The sequence below is a fragment of the Cavia porcellus genome, unplaced genomic scaffold (genome assembly GCF_034190915.1).
Source record: "Cavia porcellus strain 051 isolate PalLab524CR breed Dunkin Hartley unplaced genomic scaffold, mCavPor4.1 scaffold_15, whole genome shotgun sequence".
In the NCBI taxonomy this organism is placed as follows: domain Eukaryota; kingdom Metazoa; phylum Chordata; class Mammalia; order Rodentia; family Caviidae; genus Cavia; species Cavia porcellus.
The window spans coordinates 4355697-4383002 of NW_026947498.1; the positions used below are offsets into that span (position 1 = coordinate 4355697).

At 48.3% G+C, this 27306-nt stretch overlaps 1 protein-coding gene across 1 annotated transcript; it reads right to left on the minus strand.

The window, feature by feature from the left end:
- On the minus strand, positions 1–26553 carry LOC134470419 (interferon-induced GTP-binding protein Mx1-like). Its single transcript, XM_063224464.1, has 14 exons — positions 26404–26553; positions 24168–24258; positions 21794–21986; positions 20662–20799; positions 18560–18714; positions 17776–17914; positions 17113–17311; positions 15653–15731; positions 14573–14695; positions 14069–14210; positions 4587–4745; positions 2823–2899; positions 1777–2004; positions 1–631 (listed from the first exon to the last, which is right to left on the minus strand). The coding sequence occupies exons 1-13, from the start codon at positions 26472–26474 to the stop codon at positions 1906–1908; spliced, it is 1665 nt and encodes a 554-aa protein (XP_063080534.1). The 5' UTR covers positions 26475–26553; the 3' UTR covers positions 1–631; positions 1777–1905.
- Between the last annotated feature and the right edge of the window lie 753 nt (positions 26554–27306).

Sequence of the window (27306 nt, forward strand, 5' to 3'; positions counted from 1 at the left end):
CAAGGATTACATGTTTATTCAAACAGAAGAGGCCCAGCTTCTAAGAGCAGCAGACCATTCCTACAAGCCGGCTCCAGAGGAGACTGCAGACAGACCAGGAAGGAGCCTTTCCCGGCACTGAGCTGGAGGCCGTCTCCTGATGCACAAAAGTTGAGTGGGGGAGGTGAGTGACGCCCTTGACCCCCTCGTGACGGTGGCACCTTCCCTTCAGTCTGCAGCCCACACTTTGACATGAGACTGTCCTCTTACAGCCAGAAATCAAACCATTCTCCTAACTCTTTTTGGTCCCTACATGCTCCTGGAGAAAAAGAAGAGATCTCGTTCTACCTCTGCCTACTGAGCATCTGCTAAGCGACTACATCACCCTGGCTCGGCCTCCTCCCGAGGCTTGGGAGCTGGGTTAACCAGGGAACTTGGCGAGCTGGCGCCGGGCCTGGCCCAGCCGGGTCAGCCGCTCCTTCAGGAACTTCCTCTTCTCACTGGTGTCGCTCCGCTCCTTCAGGAGCCAGGCGCAGTTCTCCTTCTCCTGAAGCAGCTGCAGCATGGCATTCTGCAGCCGCTGGCCAAACAACTGCAGGACATAGTACTGGATGATCAAGGGGATGTGGGTGGAGATGCGGCTGTGAACCTCCTGGAAGAAGGGACAGATCACAGAAGTGTTGAGTGGCAAGCATAAGGAAGGGACCCTGATGGTGACATGCGAGCATCAGAAGACCCAGGGATCCAGGGAGGGAGATCTTGGTCTGGGTTCACACTCAAGCATTCTCCGTGCTGGAGGCAGAAGGGGCTCCACATGGACAGAGAAGGACCTGCCAACCTGGGTGGCCTCTGTCCCTGGTGATGGCCTCTGTCCCTGGCTTCCCTGACCACCATCTGGATGCTGGAAGGAAGAGAGTGAGGTAGGCTCTGAGACAGTGAGGGGCCCACTCTGCCCAAAAGGACATCGCACATGCCTGCACCCCGGGAAGAATCCCAGGTTTGGGCTGTGACAGCCCCAGGCAGGAGCCTGAGTCCCCACGCCTCTTCTTCTGCCTATCTGTCCCCGGCATGAACCCTTTCAGACACACATTGATCTCAGGGCTCTGACGTGTGGCTCATCAAGTTCGGCTGCCCCTCTGTGACTCAGTTTTCTCCTCTGGGATGTAAGGACAGCATAGTCACCCATCTCGTCCAGCAGTGAACCACAGAGAACATGGCAAGGGCCACAGGCTTGGGAAGAAGCCAGGCAGGTGACAAGCACCCAGGGACAGTTACAGCAGGGTCAGTAAGAGAAGAGAGGAGCAAGTGAGCTAGACTGGCCTGTCCCCCAAGGGCCACGGAGGGGAGGAGACAAGGTACCAGCATAGGGTGGCTCACAGTAGCGGGACACACAGAAGCCTTGGGTAGGGACCCGGACACAGCTGTCAGGAAGGAGTGGGTCAGCACACAGAATTCTGACTCGAGTGACACTGTGCCCAGACATATCAACCAGCCCTGTTTTTACAGGCCTGTGAGGCTCAGGTCCCTAGAGACAGACAGGATGATGCTGGTGCTGGCCCTGGGGATGGGGACTCAGAAAAAAGCCCAGGCTCAGAGAGATGAAGGCACTGGGCGGGAACCATGCACCAGTCCAGGCCGGAAGTGGGGGCCTCTAAGCCCACAGCATCTCTGTCTAGCTGAGGTGGAGCTGCTTCCAGGGGCCACACAGAGCTCCACCTGGCACCCCATGACCCCAGATGGAGGGCTCTCAGAAGGAAAGGACTCAGCCCCTGGGGTCTGTGACATAAGCATGCGCACCTGGCAATAGGCATTCAGGTGCTGGAGGATTTCACCCATAGCAGTGGTCTCTGAAGACTGAAATACTTTTTTCTGCTTCTCCTCCTTGGCCTCCTCCTCTCTGATCTTCTGCAGCGCACCTCGGTAAGCCTAGTCCTGGCAGTAGACGATCTGCTCCATCTGGAAGTGAGTGCGGATTGCCTTCTCCGCCGCTTCTTCCTGATCTGATCGAATATCTTCGATTTTGTTCTGGGGGAAGAGAAAGATGACTGAAGATCCCCCAGGAGGTGGACCCAAAACCATGAGAAACAGCTCACCCGTGAGCCCACAGGAGTGGCCACCCGACCAGAATGTCCCCACCAACAATGTGATGAAGAGATCCCACCCAGGGCTGGGCCTTATCTGTTTTGTCCTCAGCCAGAAATCAGTTTCTCTCTTTGCTCCCTTGTGGGTCTGAGGGGAACACATGAGGGCAGGAAGGGATCGCCTGGGGTCAATCCCATCCCACACGTGCTCCCCCAACTTTTAGAACCACCGGGGAGAACAGTTTTGCCCAGAAAACATCCACACCCTCTACCTTGCTGAGGTGGGTCCTGACCATGTCCCTCTTGTCACTCCTACCTCAGGACACATCTCTTGTCCATTCAGGGCCATGGGCCAGTAAAACAACCACCCTCAGCTCAGACTGGAGGGCAGCAGAGCCTGAGTCCCTTCTATGCCAGGACTTGGGCCATACCTGTCCCTGTCCCCCCTCCCTCTGATCTGGTCCAGTGTCTGTGCTGAGCCTCCTTGCCGAGAGTCCTGATGGAGTCTTCACTCCCTTACATGCTCCTCACTCCCCTATCCGCTATCCCATGTCTACACTGACTGGGATTCCTGGTTCCTGGTTTCATTTCTGAGTCACCTCAAACCCACTGCTTTAACCAGACCTTGCTGGGGCACCAGCAGGGAGATTACCAGGCAGGGGAGAGGATTCCTAATGTAAATGGGAAATGCATGCAAACATATGCAAGAAGTGCATGTTCTACATATTTCTTCTTTAATGACAAGCTTGTCATGGGTTTTACCTTGGTGGTTTTGTAGAGGTTAAAAAACTCAGTGAAGTTTTTTTCAGACACATCTGTGAAGGCTGCCCGGACCATATCTGATCAAAGAGAGAAAGGCGAGTCAGCCTGGCGGGCTCCTGTATACCCACCTAGGCTGCCACACATGCAACTCTGAAACAGGCTTCTGTCCCTTCTCTTCCTCCTCCTCTTCCTCCTCCTCCTCTTTCTTCTTTTTCTACTTTCTCAGCCTCTTCATCAGTCCCTTCTCCATCCTACTCTGTTACAGTGAAGACAAAGCCGCGCTGTGTGAAGTCAGAACCCACTGGAGGATTCACAGCTAAATATCCCCTGGCCGGTCTCTGTTTCCCGTTAAATGTTTTATTCAGATAGAAACTGTGTTTCCAAGAAAGTCATTTCTTATAAATTACAAACCTATAAATACTTAAAAAATAAAGCCATCATGCCATTCTTAAATTTATCAACCAAATCTGTGTGTCCGCACTCTTCACTTCAAAAAGAATTGCAAGAACATGTTCTTATTTAAACGAAACACACCTATGTTCTTACTTTTGGAAGCCATGTCTCTATTCTGATTTCTTACAGGGTGTTACTATCACACTGCTGAGAATCAACATGCTGGCACATCTTTATTGATGTCCAGATCACAACTTTCTGAAACTGATTTTCAACTCTGTTGTATGACTAGGAGGTAATAAGGATGGCAAACTTTCCTCTGGCCATAAAAAAGCAGGTGATGATGGCATGGAAATGAGCCAGGTGCGTTGTCCTGAGGCCTGGAGGAAAGGTGCATTGGATTCACTGGGCATGGGGTGTCTGAAGCCACCGTGACCCTGTCCCTTGAGGAACCTTGAAGGACTGGGCTTTGCTGAAATGGGAGGCAGAGTCTGGGGAGGAGGCCAGGAAGGAGCACCTGAGAGGAGACATCCATTGGATTCAATCCAACAGGTGACATATTTTAAGAAGGGGTGAGTGGAAGATGAGACTCAGGTCTCCCTTGGGGGCTCTGATCATGCCCTGGCCACAGCGACACCCCATACCTAGGAGAGCCCAGAGGACTCACGCCTGGCACAGGCATTTTGGCTCTGACCTAACTCTTCAGAGCCACCCCATCAGCAGAGCCTTTGGCAGTGGATACAACACAGGCGTGAGGCAGAGTGACCTGCAGCACGAGCCCCCAGTTCTGCTCTGGTAGTGTCCTGACACAGCACAGGATGTCTCTGCATGTCCTCTGTGATGGAAGCACCCTGCATTCTAAGGAAGAGACTGACCATGGTGGGCTTGGATGGCTGGAATGAGGCTGGTCGCCAGATGGACCAGGTCAGGATGAAAATCCAGAGACTCTCGTTCCCAACTTCCTCACTTCAGCAAAGGAAACTTCCAAGTTTCCAAGACCAGATGGAGCCCGAGTACTCCGGGAGGGTGGCACAATCCCACCCCACAGTGACTCAGGCCCTAGATGTCTCATCAGCACAGTGATGGTCAGGGAATTAATCAAATACAAGAACACATTGATAAGACCCTGACTGATAGATGGTCATTCAGGACTTGGGATGGAGCTATGAACCTGAGGACAGTCTTGGGGACTGAGCCCTCACTGGGTAATATACCAGCTCCTGCTACTATCAAGAAAACAAACTCTGGGACCCCGGGCTGGCATCCGGGGCAGCAGAAAACAGGTTTCATACAGCAAACACCTAGGGCACAGCTCTGAAGTTCCATTCTGCTTCACTCTCCGCTTTCCCTGCCACCATGGGAGCCACTCACCGGTGGTCTGGTGCAGCATGTCCACAGCCGGCTCCTCCAGGGCCTGGAGTTCCTTTTTGATGATTTTCTCAAATGTCCTGTAGTTCACAAACCCAGGCAGCTCTCTGCCACGATGCTGGTTTTCAAATTTCCAGATCTCTTTTTGTAAACCATCAAAACCTATAGCAGGAAAAGGCACATTTGCATTATTTTACTAAAACATCTTGAGGGGCTTGGCGGATCTGGGGTGCCTGCATCGGCCTCTCCGTGTGTCTAGAGGACTGTGGATATCTCAGCAAGCAGGGAGAGATCACAGGTTCCTGAGGCACCGCGGCCTGTGATGAGTGCTCAGCACACTCTGCCCAAATCTCAGACTGTTCCGGACCCTCCAGGCTACCGGGTGCAGTGAACTGGAGAAGTGGCTTTGAGGCCTCTACATCCACCTCCCCATCCCGGCTGCACTTGGAGAACTGCTGAGCTTCCGACGGGTGGGCGGACCCACACTATCCCCGGAGCCCAGCTTGTTTCGGACTGCCGCACCTAGCCATCGGTGTGCAGAGGAGGGGCTGGGCGGATCTGGGGCGCCTGCATTGGCCTCCCCGTGTGTCTGGAGGACTGTGGATATCTCAGCAAGCAGGGAGGGATTGCAGGTTCCTGAGGCAACACGGCCTGTGGTGAGTACCCTAACCCAGCTGCGATTGGAGAGCTGTGGAGCTTCCAAGGGGCAGGTGGGCATACAGTGTCCCTGAGCCCAGCTTGTCTGAACTGCGGAGTTCTGAGCAGGCAGAGGAGGGCCATTGGTTCTGCAGACCCAGTGGCTTGGGGTAGTGTGGTGCCAGAGTCTCAGTAGCTCCAAACATAGAAGGGGATTTTCAACAGATCCTGAGGAAGCTTTCAAATAACACTTGAAACACAGAAATATAGGAAAATGACAAAACAAAAGACCAAATTACAACCTCAAACCTCCAGCCCATCTCAAGAAACCCTAGGAGCAATGTATATAGAAGAAAATATATGCCATCCACCTCAAATATCGGACACAATAGCTACTGAAATTAACAAGCAACTCCAGGAAGCTTTAAAGAAATTCAAACTCGAAATAATCTCCCAGATAAAAGAAGAAATGATAAAAGAAATGAAAGAGATTCTGAATATATCTAAAGAAAACACAGATAAAAAATTGGAGGAACTAAACAAAAAGATAGAATCCCTAGACGAGCAATATAAGAAACAAACAGAATACATAATGCAGATGCACAGAGATATACAGAAAATAAAAAACTCCACTGAAAGTTGTAAAAACTGCCTTAATGAAAGTGAAGATAGAATTTCAGACCTTGAAGACAGGATTGCAGCTAGAGAACAGGAAAGGAAAGATCTTTCAAAAATAACAAGGAATCAGGAAACAACAATTCAACAACTGCAAGATAATGCAAAGAAGAATAACATAAGAATGATAGGGATTAACGAAAAAGAAGGAGACAACATAAAGGATGTCAAGAGGATATTTAGAGAAGTAATAGCTGAAAATTTCCCAAGCATGAGATCAGAAACTGACATCAGGATCAGTGAAGCATATAGAACTCCAAATAGTCATAACCAAAATAAAACTACACCCAGACATATAATAATCACCATCCCAGAAATCCAACACAAGAATAGATTATTAAAAGCTGTCAGAGAGAAGAGACAGATCACTTATAAAGGAAAACCTATCAGGATCACAAGCGGACTTCTCAGCACAAACAATAAAGTCAAGAAGAGCATGGAGTGAAGTATTCCAGATCCTAAAGCAAAATGATTTCCAACCTAGACTGATGTATCCTGCAAAATTATCATTCAAAATTGATGGTGAAATACGATACTTCCATGACAAAGAACAGTTGAAGAACTTCATGAACACCAAACCAACCCTGCAAAAAATATTGAAAGACAGTTTAGATACACAAAGGAAAAAAACCACTAAGCAAAGCAAATAATTAAACAGAACAGAAAGATAAAGATGCAACAGCAGAGAGATAACATTCCAAGAATAAACCAGCATTTAACAGTAATAACCATTAATGTAAATGGTCTCAATGCACCAATCAAAAGAAACAGACTAGCAGAATGGATCAAGAAACAAAGTCCAACCATATGCTGTTTACAGGAAACCCATCTAACCCAGAAGGATACTCACAGACTGAAAGTCAAAGGATGGAAAACAATACTTCATGCAGCAGGAATCCAAAAAAAAGGCAGGAGTAGCCATTCTGTTTGCAGACAACGTGAACTTTAAACCAACAATGACCATAAAGGACAAAGAAGGTCACTACATACTCGTAAGGGGAAAACTCCAAGAGGAAGAGATAACTATCTTAAATATATACGCACCAAACTCCAGAGCACCCAGTTATATAAAATAATTATTAACAGAAATGAAAACTCAAAATATCAGTAACAAAATTGTAACAGGAGACCTTAATACGCCATTGACACCAAGGGACAGATCAACCAGACAGAAAATGAGCAAAGAAATAATAGAACTGAATCACACCTGTGAACAAATGGGTTTGATAGACATATACAGAATGTTCCACCCAACAACATCAGAATACACATTCTTCTCAGCAGTACATGGATCATTCTCTAAAATAGACCATATATTAGCTCACAGAACATATTTAAACAAATGCAAAAGAGTTGAAATCATCCCTTGCATGTTATCAGATCATAGCGCTCTGAAATTAGAAATTAATGATAAAAGATACTGCAAAAATCCCGCAAACATATGGAAACTGAATAACACACTCTTGAGTAATCAGTGGGTCACAGAAGAAATTAAAGAAGAAATTAAATAATACCTAAAAGAAAATGAAAATGCAGGTACAACTTACTGGAATCTGTGGGATGCAATGAAAGCCGTCCTGAGAGGAAAATTTATTGCACTGAGTTCCCACATCAGGAAAACAGAACGAATACAAATAAATAACTTGATGCTACACCTCAAACAGCTAGAAAAAGAAGAGCAAATCAAGTCCAAAGCCAAAAGAAGAGAGGAAATTATAAAAATCAGAGCAGAAATCAATGCAATAGAGACTAAGAAAACAATCCAAAGAATCAACGAATCAAAGAGTTTGTTCTTTGAAAGAAAAATAAAATCGATAAGCCCCTAGCCAACCTTATTTAAAAAAGGGAATAAAAAGCTCAAATTCATGCAATAAGAAATGAAAAAGGTGAAATCACTACAGACCCAATAGAAATACAGAAGATCATCAACACCTATTTTGAAAACCTCTACTCTCAAAAGTTTGATAACACAGAAGAAATAGACAGATTCTTAGAAACATATGAAGTACCAAAGCTAGATCAAGAGGATGTAAAACTGTTGAATAACCCAATCTGTGTTAATGAAATTGAAAATGTAATTAAGTCCTTACCCACCAAGAAGAGCCCAGGCCCAGATGGATTCACTGCAGAATTCTACAAGAAATACAAAGAAGACCTAATGCCGACACTCCTCAAACTATTCAATGAAATCAAAGGGGAAGCAATCCTTCCTAAGTCATTCCTGGAATCAAATATTACTTTAGTACCAAAACCTGAGAAAGACCCAACTAAAATGAGAACTATAGACCGATCTCCCTAACGAACACAGATGCAAAAATCCTCAATAAAATATTGGCAAATAGGATGCAGCAAATCATCAAGAAGATTATACACCATGACCAAGTGGGATTCATCCCAGGAATGCAAGGATGGTTCAACATACGCAAATCAATAAATGTAATCCACCATATCAATAAAGCCAAAAATAAGAATCACATGATCACTTCTATAGATGCAGAAAAAGCCTTCAATAAGGTCCAACATTTATTCATGATAAGAACTTTACAGAAAATTGGAATAGATGGTCTTTACCTCAATATAATAAAGGCCATTTATGACAAACGAACAGCCAGCATCATACTAAATGGCCAAAAATTGAAAGCCTTTACTTTAAAATCAGGCACAAGACAAGGATGTCCTTTATCACCACTGCTATTTAATATAGTATTGGAAGTACTAGCCAGAGCAATTAGGCAAGAAAGAGAAATAAAAGGGGTAAAGATAGGAAAAGAAGAATTTAAATTATCATTGTTTGCAGATGACATGATACTCTACATAGAAGACCCCCTAAACTCCATTGAAAGACTCTTAGATACAATAAATAAATTCAGTAATGTGGCTGGATACAAAATCAATACTCAGAAATCAATAGCATTCCTATACACGAACAACAAAATCACAGAGAGGGAAATAAGAGAAACTGGAGTATTCACATTAGCAAGCAAAAAAATGAAATATTTAGGAATTACTCTTACGAAAGAAGTGAAAGACAGTGAAAGACAGTGAAAATTATAATACACTGAAAAAGGAAATTGAGGATGATCTCAGAAAATGGAAAGACATCCCTTGCTCATGGATAGGAAGAACAAACATTGTGAAGATGGCCATTCTCCCAAAACTGTTATACAGATTCAATGCAATCCCAATAGAAATACCATCAACATACCTTATAGATCTAAAGAAATCACTCCTAAATTTCATCTGGAACCAGAAGAGACCTATAATCGCAAAGGCAATTCTAAGCAGCAAAGACAAAGCAGGAGGCATCACAATCCCTGACTTGAAGTTATACTACAAAGCAACAGTAGTAAAATCAACATGGTATTGGAATCAAAACAGAGCCAAAGATCAATGGAATAGAAGATACAACCACAACTACACACACACTCAACCACCTTATCTTTGATAAAGGAGCCAAGCAGGTTCATTGGAAGAACGACAGTCTCTTTAATAAATGGTGCTGGAAAAACTGGCTCTCCATTTGCTGAAAACTAAAGCTAGACTCATGTCTATCACCATGTACTAAATTAAAATCTAAATGGGTCAAAGATCTGAATATTAAAACAGAAACACTAAATCTATTGAAAGACAAATTGGGTAGAAACCTTGGAGACATAGGAGTAGGTAGAGAATTCATGAACAGGACTCAAACCGCACGGGAAATACTTCCCAGAATCAATAACTGGGACCACTTCTTATTAAAAAGTTTCTGCATGTCAAAAGAAATCTCCAGCATAGTGAAAAGAAAACCCACAAACTAGGAAAAGATTTTAGTGAACTCTCTCTCAGACAAGGGCCTCTTGTCTAAAACATATAAAGAATTAAAGAAACTCAGACCTCCAAAATTCAAAGATCCAATCCAAAAATGGGCATCTGAGATGAATACGCACTTCTCAGATGAAGAAATGCAAATGGCAAATAAATACATGAAAAAATGTTCATCATCATTGGTCATTAGAGAAATGCAAATTAAAACCACACTGAGATACCATCTCACTCCTGAAAGAATGGCCAGGATCAAGAAAACCAACAACAACAAATGCTGGAGAGGCTGTGAGGAGAAAGGAACTCTCCTGTACTGTTGGTGGGAGTGTAGACTGGTACAGCCTTTGTGAAGGTCTGTCTGGAGATTTCTCAAAAAGTTGGGATTGGAAATCCCATTTATTCCAGCTATTCCACTTCTAGGCATATTCCAAGAAGAACTGAAAGTATCATACCACAGTGATATATGTGCACCTATGTTCATAGCAGCACAATTTGTAATCGCCAGATCTTGGAAACAACCCAAGTGTCCATCAACTGAGGAATGGATAAAAAAGTTGTGGTATTTCTATACAATGAAGTATTATTCAGCTATAAAGAAGGATCACATTGATATATTTATCAATAAATGGGTGCAGCTTGAGACCACACTCCTAAGTGAAATAAATCAATCTCGCATGTGTGAATACCGAATAGTTTCCCTAATATAAGTAATGATTCAAATATATAAAAATATGTGGTAATCATGATTCCCCATTATGTGGCCTTGAAGCCTTATAAAGTTTTCACTTATTAATTAGAAAGGCTTTATTCTGGGCTTCTTGATATGTAAATATTTGAAGCTATAGTATATGAAGTTTTATCCAAATATTTCAAGGGAAAAGACAGACAGTATGGTAACTACTATTAAGTCGGGTTATTTGGTGAAGCACTAGGTTGCTGAAACAGTCATGCTTTGACCTCTATTGTTATATTGTTATGTCCTGTTTTATCTCAATCTCTCCCTTATTTAGTTATTTCTTATGTTTGTTTTAATTAAGGGGAAAAATTAAAAAAAATTAGCAGGATATATAATAGTAACTTTTTTTGATTTCCTATTAACTTGTTTAGAAGTCCTGTAATACTCCCACGATTTTGTTTTGACTGATTAGATTCTGTTCCATTCTGTATGACAGTATCAAGTTTGAGGGTATAGGCAACTACTATGAAGGCAATAAGATTCACTAAGATGCCCATTCTGGTTTGACTATTGTCTCCTTTGGAAGTCCTGTAATGTTTACAATGCCTAAGTTTTATTGGTCTTGTTCTCTACTGTTTTGTTCAACTTTATAATATCTAATGAGATAGACAATTCTTTTTAAGGAAACAAGAGACATCGTTGATAACCATTGTTGATAACCTTGTACTCTGTTCTACACCATGTGCTATGTCTATCCTTGGTTTTGACTGACAGCTTTGTTTTGCCATATTTGACTGTATTCTCTCCCCCCCCAAAAAAGTAATAAGAACTAAGGAGTAATAAAGTCCAAAATGTATAAATTTTGTTGTAAAAAAGAGAGGGGAAATAAAAGAGCTCTAACGGATATAACAGCAAGTGTGTTTAGGGGTGTTAAATAGCTGACTATATTAATGTTTTTGGATCATTGAACACAGCTGTTGGCAGTCTCACTGTTTGAATGTCCACTTTGTATTCTTTGATACTGTGATTTGAGCAACTATTTCTAAGATGATAATATGTAATCTATTAACAGGTGATTTCTTACTTTTTTTTTTTTTGTAGTTCTGTACTACGTGTATCCTTACACTGCTTTGTTTTGTTTTGTGTTTTTCTCTTTTTCCTTTTAAATAAAATTTAAAAAAAAGAAAAGAAAACTGTGCTACTAAAAAAAAAACATCTTGCAGATTTTTCTAAAACATGAGCAGCGAAATCAAAAATAATTCTTGGTTTTCAAATGGAAAACTACACTGGGACTGGCCTAAAGAAATCAATCTCAAGATAATTTGCTTCCACTGAGTCCGCGCTGGCAAGGGCAGAGGCAGAGAGCAGAAATCAAGGAAGATGAATTTTGGAGAAGCACGGGACTATGGAATTTCATAAACCCCATTAGATTTTACCAAAGACAAAGGACCAGGATAGTGAATGCTCCTTACCCACAACAGTGGCCTCTAGGACACAGGATGACCTTAAGAAACAGTTGGAGCCACCTGCTGGCTGCCTGCTCCTAAGCTGTAGCAGGAGCAGGAAATGTCCCTCTCCGGGGGACCACACAGTGAGCTGGAACCTTGGAGTGTGATTTGGGCTGTGGGAGACCCCATCAGGGTGGAGACACAGAAGGGCCTGCCTCCGCCCTCCGGAATGGGTAGCCAGGTTCCCGTTTATGGACAGGAGAGATTTTCTCAGAGGAATTACATTACTGAGATAATTCACATACAATAAAATTTATCCTACTCAGGTGGAAGATCTCATGATTTTTGGTATCTTCACAGAGTTGTGCAATGCCTCCAGCGATTCCAGAACGTCCCCATCACCTGGAAGATGCCCCACAACTGCACAGTCCCTCCCCATCTCCTTGCTCTAGTCCTTCAGCCCCTCCTCCGCTTCCCACTTCAGTGGCTTCCCCATTCTGCACATTTCCCAGGCAAGGAATCTCAGGCTGTGTGGTCTTTTGTGACTGGTTTCTTTCATCCCACATCAAGTTTTCAAGGTTTAGCCATGTTCAGCGTGTATCAGTGCTTCGGGTTTTCTGTTGCTGAAAATGTCACCCTGAGCGGTGTTATAGCCTCTAGTCATTCCCATGCTAGCATTCCACAGAATAACTGTGCGCCACCTGCAGGAACTCCATGGAAAGTAAGGGGAAATGAGGTCTTTAGCATGGGCTCTGATGTGGCCTGAGAGGTCCCCGTACACAGAATGGAGACCAGGACGTAGACACGCCCAGGGAAGACCAAGGACGCGGGGAGAAGGTGCTGCGACATGGCAAGGAACGAGGCCTCAGACAGCTCCAACCGTGCAGCCTCCCTGACCTTGGATCACCGGCACCCAGAACTGCAGGACCAGCTCCTCCTTGTCTCATCACCCAGTGCCAGAGGTGCATTGGAATAGCCCAAGCAAACACACACACATTTGGCAGTTATCAGCCAAGGGACCCTGGTGTTGAACACACCTTCAAGTACCATGAATGATGCTGCCTTGACTACCCCTGTGTGAGCTGTGTGTCCATATGTCTCTGGGTCCCTGGGGGCTTCCTAGGAGTAGAGTTGCAGGCCGTTTATTCCATCCACCCTCCATGCCTTCTGCCAATGACAAGTGGATCTGACAGTGTACCCAACCCAAAAGACAGCGTGGTCCATGTTCTTTACTCAAAGCAAAGAAAACTACTACTCTATTACTCTGAACCTCTGTTGATTAAGGAGGACTGTGGATTCCTATCAAATTCCTTGAAGAACAGCAAAATTGCTTGGCAGATAATCCATGATGGTTTGATGGATGATTTCCTTCAGGCTTCTTGTTAATAGAAAGGATTAAGAGGCTCCCGAAGATGTGCTTAGATCCTGGGGGCACCGCATCCCTCAGTGGCCTAGATGGAGAGTGGATGGCTGGGTACGCCTGTGGAAGCCATAGCTCTCTCTTCCCTGGTGTTCAGCTTCCCAGCCATTATGGGAAGCTCTGCAATGCCCTTCCGCCATGATGCTTCTGCCTTGGAGCCAGCTGAGCTCTGAAACTGAGAGCCAAGTAGACCTCTCCTCCTTCCACTTGTGTGTCAGGTTATTTTCTTCCCAACCAATGGGAAAGCTGACCAGTATATTACATATCCTTTGAAATCAGTTACAGGTTCCTGTTGGCCTCATTTACTGACAAAGAACCTAGGGAGTATGTTTAGTTCCCTACGCCTCTGCTTCCTGCCTTGATGGTTTCCCCCATTCTGCATATTTCCCAGGCAAGGAATCTCAGACACACTCCTGGGACTCACATCACGCTTCTCTGTGTCCTCATAGCCCACACAGATGTTGGACTGCACCCTGACTTGCTGATGTGGTCTGCATGTGTCCCCCAAATTCAAATGTTAAAACTTCACCCACAGGGTGCTGCCATTCAAAGGTGGGTCTTCAAGATGTCAGGTTTCAAGGGCTGCACCTTCATAGACCGCATGGGTGTAGAAAAGAAGTGAGAAGGAGCTGGCCTGTCCTCCGCTACAGCCAGAAATCACCACCTTAGAAACAGCTGTAGAGACCTAGCTCTCATCAGACATCCAACGGACTGGTACCTTGACCTTGAATTTCCCAGAATCCAGAAGTGAGAGCGATGACTTTCTGCCCTTTATAAACTACCCTTGCTAAGATTTTGCTACAGCAGCACAAATTAAAACACTCACCCTTTGAAAAATGCTTCTCAATCATGGAACTCCACAACTGGAATTGCCTTCGGAGTTTGGCAAACAGCCTGGAGCCTTCAGTGCCTACACTTTCCTCCCCGTCAACTACAGCATTGATGTCCAGATTAAAGGCATTGATTTTCTGTAAAGAGCAGGAACATCGTATCAGCAGAGATACTTCAAATGCTGGGGTCTGGGTGGCTTGGAAATCTCGTGTGCCTTGAGGCTGGGTGAGTCATTCTTCACATGGCCACTCTGGGACAAGGGGAAAGATGAGGCAAAGGGACAAAATGCCCTGGGGATCTTGAGTGAGGCCCTTCCCAGAGTCCCTGCCACAAGCAGGACTCCCTGACCTCTGACTCTGCTAGTACCCTTCTCATGCTAAGTGGGCAAAGTGTGCTTGGGGGAGTCTTGGGTCAGCACAGACAGCAGGTATCAGTCACAGGATGCGCTGGAGCACAGCAATGTGGGAGTCTCCAACACCAGCCCACCGGCTCTTCTTACCTCTATCAGGAAGAACATTTTCTCGCTGTCATCTTCTGGGATGTCCATGCCAAACTTCTGTAACTCATCTGTTGTTTTCTGGTGAAGGTCCTTGATTTTATTTTCCAATAGTGGCAGAGATTTCTGGGGAAAGGACAGAAAAAGGGACATATAAATACAGACTAGGAATGGAAAGGAGGCCCTGGGCCTGCTCTGCTGAGGGGCTGCCTGGTCCATGTGACAACTCGGTGGCCTTTCATAATTTCCCTGGGGCAGAGAAGCACAATGTGCCATGTTCCTGTTCACAGCCATGAGCCATGTATCATGGAGCCACCAAGGAGGGACTCCTTCTTCACCTGCTATGAGCTCTCTGCAGGGAAAGCAGCCTGATGTTCTTTTTCAGGAAGAGTGGCAGTTGGAACAACTTGAAATTCTGTAGCTTTTATGCTGTTTACAGCAGGAGAAAAGCTATCAGAGACTGTTGTTTCTAGCCACGTGGCCAGCATGGACGGCAGCACAGACCACGCTGGCAGGGATGTTAGTGCTGTCCCTTCCCATGTGCCAGATGACAAATAAAGACACTAAGAGGCTGAAACTAGGACTCAGGGGTCACCCAGGGTTTTGAGAAGCCAGCAGCAAGGATACCAAATGGGGCTGCAAGGGAAAAAAAACCTGCACTCAGATTCAGGAGCTAGGCCCAGGGCAGGGGAAAAATGAATCCCTCAAGCTTGGGCAAGGCTGGGAGTCGGACAGGGGAGCAAGTGCTTCTTGCACTTGCCATGGAGAGCTCTGCTTTCACCATCAAGGTCTGCAAGACATCACCCTGCTCTCTACCCAAACGATGGGGTCAGGGAGGAGGACTTCAACCTTGGCTCTGGGCAGAGGGGAGAGAAGACCTCTGCTGAGCCTCAATGCCCACAAGCTGCCTTCACGAGGGTCTGCTGTGCAAACTCAGATTCTGACCAAGTAAACCCATAACCCCGGAACTTGTGGTGGAGGTGGAATCAGCCCCAGCCCAGGGCTTCTCCCTCCCATGGCTCAGGTCTCCCGATGCACAGCATGGAGCTCGGTATGGTGTCACAGGGTTCTGCCTGCACTTACACAGATGTGTGCAATGAGCTCTTCAGACAGTCTCTCTGCCAGGCAGGGGACAGTGGCCTTTCTGGCCTCCAGCAGCACCCTGAATGGGGACAGAGAAATTTCCATTGGGATGTGAACAAAACACACACACATCTGTGCATGGGGGAGTCAAGCACAATTCAGTTGTTTCCAACAGGGTTGTTGACACATGACTGATGCCCATCATACATTGAGTCACGGCTGCAGGGAGCGAGCTCTGATATAAGCTGCATGACCCCTTCCAGCACAACAAGAAAGTGTCCCAAGACAGGACTCTCAGGTCCAAAATGCACACATACATAACCACAGGAAAACATGTTTCCATGGCAAACACACACACATATGCACATACACCAGCTTGTTAGCCAAGTACCCTCGGAATACAGGAGTAGGTATTCATACAAATGCACATGTGTGTGAGGAGCACGGTGCAGGGAGATTCACTCTGGCCTGGAATGTAAATCATGACACATGCAGGGAGGAGGCCGTGCAGCCTCTCACACTTCCTGGATCTGTTCATCCAGGGTGGGCTGTTTTAGGCTGCTCTGGGGTTGACAGGATTACTCAGGGTGACAGGCAGCAGAAGGATGAGCCATGGCTTGGCTGTGCCAGTACACTCACGCCAAACTTCTGTCTCCACACTCATAATTTAAAAAAAAAATCTGTGGTAAAATATATATGAGGGAAAATGCAACATTTCAACTATTTTAGTGGCAGGTTAGTGACATCAATTTCCTTTAATCACTACCGTCCTTCTCCAGAGTCTTCCCATCTGCAGAGATGAAAGTCTCCCCATTACACACATCCTGCATCCTACCTCTGTGAGGCTAGTACCCAACAGTGTCACTCAGTGGGATCATGTAGCATCAATCTCACTGTAACCAGCTACCTTGCTCTGCATTACATCCTCAAGGCCCCACCAAGCTGCAGCTCTCAGGGGAACCTCCTCCTTCCTGAGACTGGAAAATATTCCAGCTGCTGTGTAACCCAGTGCCTTTCTCTGTCCATGGACCTCAGGTTCTTGCACTCTCAGGATGTGTATAGAGTGCTGCCATGTGTCAAGGCTTGTGGAACACACCTGATGTCCTGAAACCGCCTTCCTGCAGCCCTCTGGAAGGACTGATGCCCTAAGGATTCCACCTTTGCATGCACTTCCTTGAAGACCAAACCAATCTGCAGTCTTTTCAAAGTATTTCACCTTGGATATGACCACTGAAATTATTCATTTTCACTGATTTTGGCGGGGAGAGGGGAGCGGAAGGTACTACTTTGTGAACTCTCCTTTTATTTTTGCAAGCCAGAGAGCAAACACTGCCACACACAGTCACTCACTCACTATCACCTCCACTCACACACACCCTGGATATCTGCCCTCAAGGGGCAATCTCCCTGTGTGCACAATGTCTACAGTAGCATTGCGAGGGACAGGTGGCACACTGTACCTGAACTGTGGGTGGTCCTCAAAGAAGGCCTTCTCCCTCTGCAAGGCCTCAGTCAGGCACAGGTTCTCCTGGATGTCCTGCTGGCCGCGGCACTTGACAATCATGTAGCCCTTCTTCAGGTGGCACACCAGGTTTTGAACCACATCCACAACTTTGTCCTCAGTCCCTTTATCCACTAGATCAGGCTTCGTCAAGATTCCTGCAGCAGATAGTTCTGATCAGGCGACACACAAGGTGGAGGGGAAGCCCCCAGGCCCCAGCATCTCAGGGTAGAGGGTAGACACAGCCCCGGCTAGAAAGCCTCGTGAGGCAGGCACAGGAGGACAGGAGTGCTGCCTGCACTACTGGCACTCCAGACCTTCTTCACCACCTCCTGGCATAGAAAACAAAACCATTCATCCTTGTGTCCTCTATAGACACCTGCTTTGCTTCCTCCTCCCTCGATTCCCAAAGAATAGCATGACCCATCTGCCCTACCAATGACCTAGTCCTTCTGCAACTTCTGAAACATTGGGGAACCAGGCCAACTCTGACCCTCAACAGCCAAGCAGAGTTCAACTCCTCATGCCTTAGTGGGACCTTACCTGTTGCTCCCACTAGACATAAATTTCCATCCTCAGTAGGTGCAGAGGCTGGCCCCTGAATTCAATCCCTGCTCCTCACCTATGGTCCTGTCTCCTTCAGGATCCACCTCATTTGCCATGCTCAGAGCCTCCGTGGTGGCAATGTCCACATTACTAGGGACCACCACCAAGTTGATGGTCTCTTCCTTTTGGATGTACTTTCTGATGAGTCGCTTGATCTATGAGAAATGACACTATTGGCCTCCTGAGATGAGAGGAAGTGGTCAGACCATTCCGACCTCACACATGCTGGGCTCTCAGACTCTAGGAGTGTCTGCCCCTAAGAAGTAAGGATGGAAAAGTGGCCCCCACCTGCCAAACATGAAGGATGACCAACTTGTCTGTAGCAGTCAAAGAGCTAAAAGGTCCAGGATGACCATGAGGTTTGAGCTGCTTAACTTGCCCCTGAAACCTCAGGTCTGGCAGACACAGTGGACAACTCGATGCTAGAAGTGCTGCCTGGCTCATGCTCTCATCCCTGTGTCCATGAACTGAGATTCACCCATCCTCCAGTCTCCCTTCGTATCGTATGCCCTCTCTTCCAGCATAAAAGTCTTCTCACCACACACCTGTGTGGATACACCGCATGATGGAGCTGTAACCAGTGGTTACAGATCCACTTCTACGAGTCACTGCATAAATCAGAAGAAACAGAACACCTGTTTCCAATTGTACCTGTTTGCCTCACTTTCAGTGTCAACCCTGGGAGCTGATGATCACAGGGTTTTTCCAATGCCACCACACAGTGCAGCCCTGGACTCACAGCCACCCTCTGGCAGCACCACCTGCACCCCAAGGCCAGGCCTGAAGAGTCTGAACCTCACCTGTCGACCGATGTCCGCAGGCTGATTGCCCACAGGTACCCTGGTGATCCCAGGAAGGTCGATGAGAGTGAGATCCGGGACTTCGGGGCAGCTGACCTCCAGGCTAATGAGCTCATCCTGGATTCCCAGCCCATCCCCAGCGATGTAGTTCTGGGCTGGAGAAAAGGAAAAGAAAAAGCCCACGGGGCTTAGTGTCATTTCCCACCCCAGGGAAGATGGAAAATACCTTCACTCTCGGGGCTCCTGGGCAGCAGCTCCTTTTGGGCAGAGTCCATTTCACACATCAGACTTCAAAGACTCCAAGGACAACTCAACACTTTCTAAACTGTAGCCAGCCCCCCTGGAGAGGCCTGCGGATGCTGCCCATGGGAACCTCAGCCCAGGGCAGTGTGCACTGGAGCGCAGACTCCCGGGAGCTCTTGTGTCGCTCCCTCCACGCTGGGGTGATAGTCACAGGAGGAGGTGAGTGAAGGCACAAAGGATCCCTCACTAAGCTGCAAGTTTACCCACGGGAGAGGTCAGCTCAGGCAGAGGAACCCCAGCTGTGGTATCCTCCTTCCCCACAGGACAGATCTAGAATCGAGATGGAAAATAACAGCAATGGCGGGTATAGGCAAGTCTGCTAATTGCCCAAATTCCTGTGCCCAGTTCTTTGATTGTGATATTGGGCTCAGGCCCCTAGCACATATGAAAATGTTACATGCAACGTCCAGAAGGTGATCGGGGGCACTGACCTGCCCTTTGTCACTGCCAGTCGGCCAGAATGTGACCTTGCTAACTCCACTGTGAGGGCAAGAGGACAGCGGTCGCCCTCAGCACAAACAGAAATAGGACACATGGTTTCTGACAGTGGAGCCTCCAACCCAGCTGTGCTGTGAGTCCTGCAGATGTTTGTGCATCTGTGACATGCTGCCCACCCTCTAGGATTCCCATCATGCCTGAACATCCCTGCCTCACAGCCGATAGCCCTTGTCCTATCTACAAATAGCGTGTTCCTCCAATCGAGGTGCAGTCAGCACCCACAGGTATGTTCCTGAGTGTGAGTCTGTGGATTGAAGCTGCTATTTGTCAGGCTTTTCTGGTCTTGCTGCTCCAAGCTACCCCTGCCCTCTTCACCAACAAACCCCAGAGCTCCCTGGAGTATGGAAGTCACACCAGCCACGACCCAGATACGTTATAGTCTTCCCAGACTATGACCTAGGACAGCCCACACAAAGAATTGGCGTTAGCACAGGGTTAAGTGAATCATGAGAAATGTATCTTTAAGCCATGAAGCTTTCGGTCAGCTTGTTATTCAGCTGGGCATGACCAACACACAGTTAATTTGAGTCTTCTGCCACAGGCAAACAAACTAACTCCAACTCAGACCAAAGAAAACTTTGTGACATTATTTAACTAAGACTGTGGACCAGGCTAAAGAGCCCACTATACAGAAACAGAGGTCTCTGTTCCCCGTTCCAGACGTCACAGGAAGAAACACAGAGCCTCACAGCATGGTCCTACTTCCCCTGCAGTGGCTGCTCTGTCAGTATCCTGCCCGCAAAGGTCACTGCAGGGCTTGTCTCCTCCCACGCTTTACACTGACTCTGTGCTCAGGTTCAGAGGGTTCCGGGGAACTCTCCCCAGTCAGGTGACTGTAACTACACACATGTACACACTCTCTTGGGGACAAGGCCCACAGGTCCTTGTGGGGATTAAGGTGTCACAGCCTTCAGGGAGGCCCTTGGATGAGGCAGCAAGGCAGCAGTCCCTTTGCTCACACCCACATCCTCTTGCCTCTGATCCATGATCTACAGAGTCAACAGGCCCTTGGATGTGGGTAGCAGAGCACTGGGTTTGGAGACAAGCTTTAAATTTAAGACTCACATCATTCTCAGATATTTCCTTACATGCTCCACAGTCACTTCCTGATGCCAGATTCTGTGCCCACGCTCGGTCTTTGAGAGGAGAAAGGCAAGAGAGGAGCAAGACTGCGGGTGCCCATAGTAAGGGCTTTGAGAGCACGGGGTGGGCCAAGCTTGGGATAGTGGAGACCATCCACAGCCCGCATTGCGCAGCTGGAACAGGCATCCTGCAGACCACGAGGCACACAGGACACTTACCTTTGCGGATTTCCTCTTCTACCTTGGAGGCGTCCGAGATGTCCTCCTCAATGTCCAGGTAGCTGACCTTGCCTCTCCATTCCTCTTCTGGCCTCAGCTTCTTCAGTTTCAGCACCAAAGGGCACCTGGTGACAATGCCTAGGGGCCACATCTATGTCAGTCCTCCAGTCTTAGAGCTTCATATGGGGCCTCCAGCCAACACTGCTCACATTCCCATAGTCCCAGGAATGGGGGGATAGAAAGACAACCACCCTGGATGCCCTCAGATGTGCCAAGACCTCATGTTGGGGACCTCAGGCCTCTGCATTTGAAACAGGCAACCAAGAACTTTTCTCTTCACGGTTGAAAGCCACCACTCTGGTCAGACTTCCTGTGTCCTCCCACTGTCCTGCGGCCAGTTCAGGGGACAAAGGCAGTGGCAATGCCAGCACCTGCACTTGTCCTCAGGGTCCTGATACATGCTGCACTCACCACTCTCCCCAGCACCGTCCCACAACCCCCTACTGTCAACTTGCTCCTGATCCACTGGTCTCTCACTTCCCCTTGCACCCTGAGCTCTGCCCTCTCACCTGGGCTCTGACCTCTTCCTTTGAGCCTTCACTTGCCCCCTTGGCCTTGCACCTTGCCAAGTACCACTGACCTGAGTGCAATTCTCCACCTCCCCAGGGAGGGGCTCAGGACAGTTACCCACAAGTACACAGCACTGCTGGGGCCCCATCCTTTTATTCAGACCTGCCCACAAGACAGGTTCCACAGAGCCCATAGACACGTGCAATGCAATGGTGCTACTGACTGCATGGTCCTCCCCAAATCATCTGCAGAAGCCCTCACTCCAACATTTCTGTGTGGGAGACAGGGCCTCAAGGGAGGCTGTTCAAGCAGGCATAACAAGGGTGGACTCCCTACCACTATGCCTGGTGCCCTTCTCAGAAGTGGCAGAGACACCAGGACCCTGCCAGGGGAAAGGTCAGGTACAGCAGGTGAGGGGCTGGCTGGCTGCAATCTGTAAAGAAAGACTACAGCCTTGCTCATGTGCTTGCTGTGCTGGAGCCATGGGAGGTCCTCTTCTGTCCTTAAAGACCCCTCCCCAGTCTGGGCAGCTCAACCTGACTAAAGAGGACTCCGTTCTCACCGCTGCCCCTGGGGAGGGCGACTCCCGACAGAGCCTCCAGCAGGGAGCTCTTGCCCGAGCTCTGGTCCCCGATGACAGCGATGGCGGGCAGGGCCAGGTCCTGCTCCACGCCCAGGGCCCGCAGAGAGTCGATGAGGTCGATGCAGGGCCGCACCTTCTCCTCATACTGCCTGCAGAGGTTGTTCTCAGCCACCTGGAGGAGTGAAAACGCAGAACCTCTTCTGTGCTGCCCGTGAGGCACGCAAAAGACAGTCAGCTTCAAGAGCAGCAATACACAGGCTACCAGAATTCCAAAAAGGACTGAAAGATTTTTTTAAAATTGCAGTAAAAGTAATCTGCACAAAGACCTCAACTGATGAAAACTGTGAACCCAAGAAATTCAATGAACCCCAAGCATAGAACACATGATACAATCTACATGAAGACACATCTCAGGGAAATTGCTCTAAACCAGTTACAAAGAGAAAACATCAGAAGTAGAAAATATCATATAACATACAGAAGAACAAAGACAAGCTTGAAAGCAGATTTCTAGTCAGAAACAATGTCAGTATGAAGATAGTAAGACAATAAAACTTCAAAAAGATTTTTTTTCAGAAGTGGGGAATAAGCCTGACTGTCCCATCAGGTGGCTTTTTATTAATTTTATTAGTAAAACCACTAATAAGAATTATAAGATCTGTTTGCACCACCAGTAGTAGTATAAGCCACCTGATGGGTGGGTCAGTCTTCCACATACCGCCAGGGGTTTGAGCCTCCCAGTGGTGAGATATAAAAATTATGGCCCCATTATGAATGTGTTCATTATAAAAGGTCCAGAGCTGCTAGGACATCCCTTCCTCACTGGGAGGCCCTGCCAACATTTCCAGTGTCCTGTCAGGGACAACCGTGCTCTGACGCACAACTCGCCAGAGTGTAAGTAAGGGTTCTTCTACCTTGCTTCTCAGAGCACATGGCATTTCCATGCAGGGCCCTGCAAGGCAGGAGGATCACAGGCATGAGGGTGCTAAAGAACTAAGTACTTGCTGTTCTAACACTTTGCAGGCTGTGCTGATGCTGCTGGTCTGGGGCCCCACCTTGAGAACTGTCCCCATCCACCTGTGGTGGAGCCCCAAGATGACAGACACAGCTGGACAGGAAAAGGCCATGTCCAGGGCATGTGGTGTGAGTGGACGCTCCAGTTTAGAGCTGAAATGTCCTCCAAAGGGACAGGGAGTGAATGTTTGGTCCCCAGCTTGGCGCTATTGGGAGGTAGAGGAAACCTGAAAAGGTGGGCCATTGGGGAGAGCTTGGATCGCTGGGGAGAAGAGGTTGAAGTGGATAAAGGGACCCAGCCCTTCCCTTCTCTTGCTTTTATTTCCCAGACATGAAGTGTCTGCATTGCTCTGTGACACTCTCCCACCATGCTGTGCTGTCAGGTTCCCAAAGCAACTAAGTCAACCGGACCTGGGCTGAAACCTGTAAGACAAGTAAGTAAACCTTTCCTCCTTGTAAGTTCATTGTCTCAGGACTTGTGTTACAGTAACAGAAAGCTAACACAAGGCTGTGAGCTCATCTAACCCCATAGCCTGAGGATCATAGCTCAGCAAGTGGGACTAGTGGGGCAAACGAGGGAAATAAAAACAGAGACTTTATGAAGAGGACAAGACAGTAGCTGTTCTCCTGGCCTCTGATCTTTAACAATGCTGTAAATTAGAAAAGCTGTTGAATGGTACCTAGGTAGTACGCTGACATGAAACAAGCTGGTGGCCCAGAGTTTAAAACATTAATCATAATAAACAGAGCACTTTCAGAGGGTTTGATATTAGTGGCATTAATGACTCTCGGCAATCACGTACTGTTTGGTGCCATCTTAGACATGGAAAACCAGGCTAATAAGTGAAGAAAGAACTTCTCAAGGTCAGACAGTTGAAAGGGTCAGTGTTGGGACCAAAGTGAGAAGGGACTCATCCTACAGCCACGGTTTAGTTTCCCCAAAAATAGGTTTCAAGCCCAGGAAACCAGGTGCCACGTGATTTCCCTGGGAAGAAAGTGTCCTCATGCAGCCCTGGGCTGCATGATAAGCCAGGATCTGGGCAGGACCCACACGATGCTCTGGGCACCAGCATCCAGCCAGTTCCCAGGTGAGCTCATTAGCGTCACCTCTGCTTTCTCAAACCCAAAGGGCACCCATTCCACTGCACATTGTCCTAAGCAGAGTGACAAGCAGCTCAGATCTGCATCTGGCCCCAGGAAGGACAAGGAAGCCACGATTTGAGGGAAGGAGCACCCCACTCTCCTTTATGCCCTCCACCCACTACACAGACCCTACTGTACCCCTCAGATGGACACAGCTCCTGTCCACATGGCGTTTGACTCTAAGACAGCAACGTACCAGAACCTGGCCTTTCTCTGCCTTATTCACGTCTTCTGTGGCTTGCCCAATGGAAGGACCCATCTTCTTCCCAATTCTGTTGCACCTGGTGCTTCAAGAAAGACAGCAGGTGAGCACTTCCCACACACAACCCTCCAGCAGCCCCTCTTTGCACCCCAAGCCCGGACATGTGTGTCCAGACCATCATGGGCCCTCACTGCTCCATTTGAAAAGGACAACTAGATGCACTCCTGTGTGAGGATCAGAGGGGTGACTACGAAGGACCAACAGTTACAAGGGGGAGCCATGGATTCTGGCAGTCTGGAAATTTGTTCTAAAATCCTTCCCCCTCCACTGGCCAGGCAGCTCGTGGGGGGCAAGTTTCAGAAGCACCTGGGCCCCTCATACCCCGGTTACCCCGGGAACTTGAATGGCGCCTGAAGGTGCATGCGGTCCTCCCCACTGAGTCTCCCAGGAGTCCCCTGTCCCCGGGCAGAAGGATAGTGAGCAGCCTCCAACACAGCTGGGGTGTTTTTTGGGGGGTTCAAAGAACGCAAAGGATCAGAAGCCTCCTCAGTACCCCCAGAGGAGGTCCTGTGGCAGGAAGGCTCAGGTGCCAGCTGCTCCTGCTGCCTACTGTGAGCATCATTGCGCGTGGAGGGCCATGACTCAGCGGGTACGCACCCACTCAGAGCCACAGTTACTCGAACTCAGAGACGCCCGCATCCCATTCTGGGAGTTAGCCCACGAGGACCCCTCACCTCACGCGGTCCCTGTCCTGCGCGTCCTGGAGATGACAACCAGCGACAGTCACCAACCCCGTTTTGGGAACAAACACAGAAGTCAGGCTCAGCTTTAAGCAGCGCAGGCCCCGCCCCCGCGCCAGAACAGGAGGAGCGCCCCGCAGAAACGAAACTGACCTGCGGCCCCCCCGCGCCCTCCGAGGGGGGCCGTGTTAGTGAAGCCGCCATTCCACTGAAGGCTGTACCCCGGACCTGGGGTTCAAGGCTCTTTGAAAGCCACAGACATCCGTCCCCTCAGGACAGCGCCCGACTCTGCAGTGACTGGGGAGCGGCTCACCAGCCAGGGCTACCCAGCTGGGCGAGGTTCAGGGAGCCTGGAGAGCCTCCTGGACCCAGACTCCTGGGCTGAGCAAGCAGGGGCCGACGCCCACAGGGGCCAGGTCCTGGGCTGTTTACTGCCCCTTCCTGGGGTCTGGCATCCCCAGCCTGGTCTGGAGGGGAAGCTAAGCTCCCCCGGAGTTCCTGTGAGCCCCCTCAAGCCCTCTGGGTCCTTCACCTGCCCGTGAGGAACTGGAGTGACACCTGCCCCGGGCTGTGAGCTTAGGGCTGAGGCTTTCTGCAGAGGACGGGTCTACTGCCCTGCAGATGGAGGGTGAACCCCACAACTCACTCTGGGCAAAGACAGCTCTTTCCAAGGCTGGATCCAGAACGCCCCAGGACATATAAAAGTCCCTAAAACAGAGAGAGAGTCTTTGGCAACCTGCTCGGAATCCCTTCTGTCTCTCTCAGCTTTCTTTCTCTCAATAAATATGTTCTGCTCTTAACCGCCATTGTCCCTAAAATTCATTCTTTGATTTTAGAGAACAGGACCTCATACCAGACATAGTAGGTTGGAAGTTTCACTCCCCTATATCAGGGCACAAGCTGGTTTTTAAGTGGAAGTGGGCAGTGATACCCTTCTAGCTGCCGTGAATGAGCCCTTAGTATGTTCCAAGTCAGCCTGAAGGGTGCACCTGCACTCACCCACCAACACCTCTGTCACCAGCTAGTTTGGGTGCTTGAGCTTGGTAATAATGGAAATGAAAACAGAACATCATTTCACAGGACAAAGCTGTGGTTGAAAAGTTAGAGGAAAAGCTGAAAAGAACTTTAAGAAAGCCGCAGGGGTCGTGCTCTGGTTCAGGAATCCAGCCTGGCCCACCCACAAGGGCAGAAGGCCTGCTTCCCAGATAGCTGGTGGGCTGAGGTCCCCTCCGTCATTGTCTCAGTGCTGATGTCACAGCTCTGGACTTAATGGTGGGGGGGGGGGGTCTGTTCCCAGGTGACCTCAGTTTGAGTGCACCAACCGGAGATGTCTCAGGCATAGCTGAAGCCTGGGAATTCCCCATCTTCTATTTTCAATTTTCAAATGGAAAACAGAAAGGGTGAGAGCATTCAAGGGTGATCAACCTTGGAGAGCTGAGATTTTACAGCAACAAAAGATGGAAAATGAGTTTTGTTCTATGTTTAGTTACCTATTGGGCATCTGTAGTGAAGAGTCATGGTTCGCATCAAGACTAGTCTGGCTTAGAAGGAGAAAACTCATGTTTTTAACACGCAGTTGTGATGGGCCTAGGATTCTTCTCTTTCCTCATCCCCGTAGAGATTCCTGAGTTCTAGCTCTTGTAAAATAAAAGTGGGTGTTGGGCGCAGGCGCTTAACATACCATACCCCACCCGGACTAAGGACCACGCCAGCTTCCGCAATGCGCTACGTCCCTCTTTAAATTAGCCAACCCGTGCGCACCCCGCGCTCACTCCGTACTCTGTGGCAACTCCTGATTGGCCACAGCTGGATATAGTAACCAGAGCCTGTATCCCATTCCCGCCCTGCTTCCTTGTGGCAGCCTGTGATTGGTCACGGCCAAATATATAAACCAGAGCCCGCGTAAATAAAGGAGCAGTTAACTGTCGTCCACAAAAGCGTCTCCTGTCTCCTGTTTCATTGGAGCTTTGCCGGTCAAGTGGGCTGTGTGTACCTGCTGCAGAGAGAAGCCATCCAAGGGGTAAACAGGGTGATGACAACTCTTTGTTTGGAAACAGGGTTTCAGAAGTAATCCTGGCTGGCCACAGACTGGCTGAGGTCTCCTCCCTAAGCCTCCCTGCTGCTGGTCCACTATGCCCAGCTTGTCTCCAAGACTTTCTAGCCCCTTACCCTCCGTCTGTACTTCCTAAGTTGCTCCAAGCTGCTCAGCATGGTATAGATGCCCTGCCCAACCTTCCACACCCACACCCACTTCAAGGCCAAGCCCTGTGCAGACCTCAGGCCCCTCCCAAGCTGAGCGCTGGCTCCTTCCACCGGCCTCCCCGGCCCTGGGGTTTGCTGGCTGATCTCGCACTGCCCCCTGGCAGGCAGAGCCCACTGTCAGCCTCCTCTGC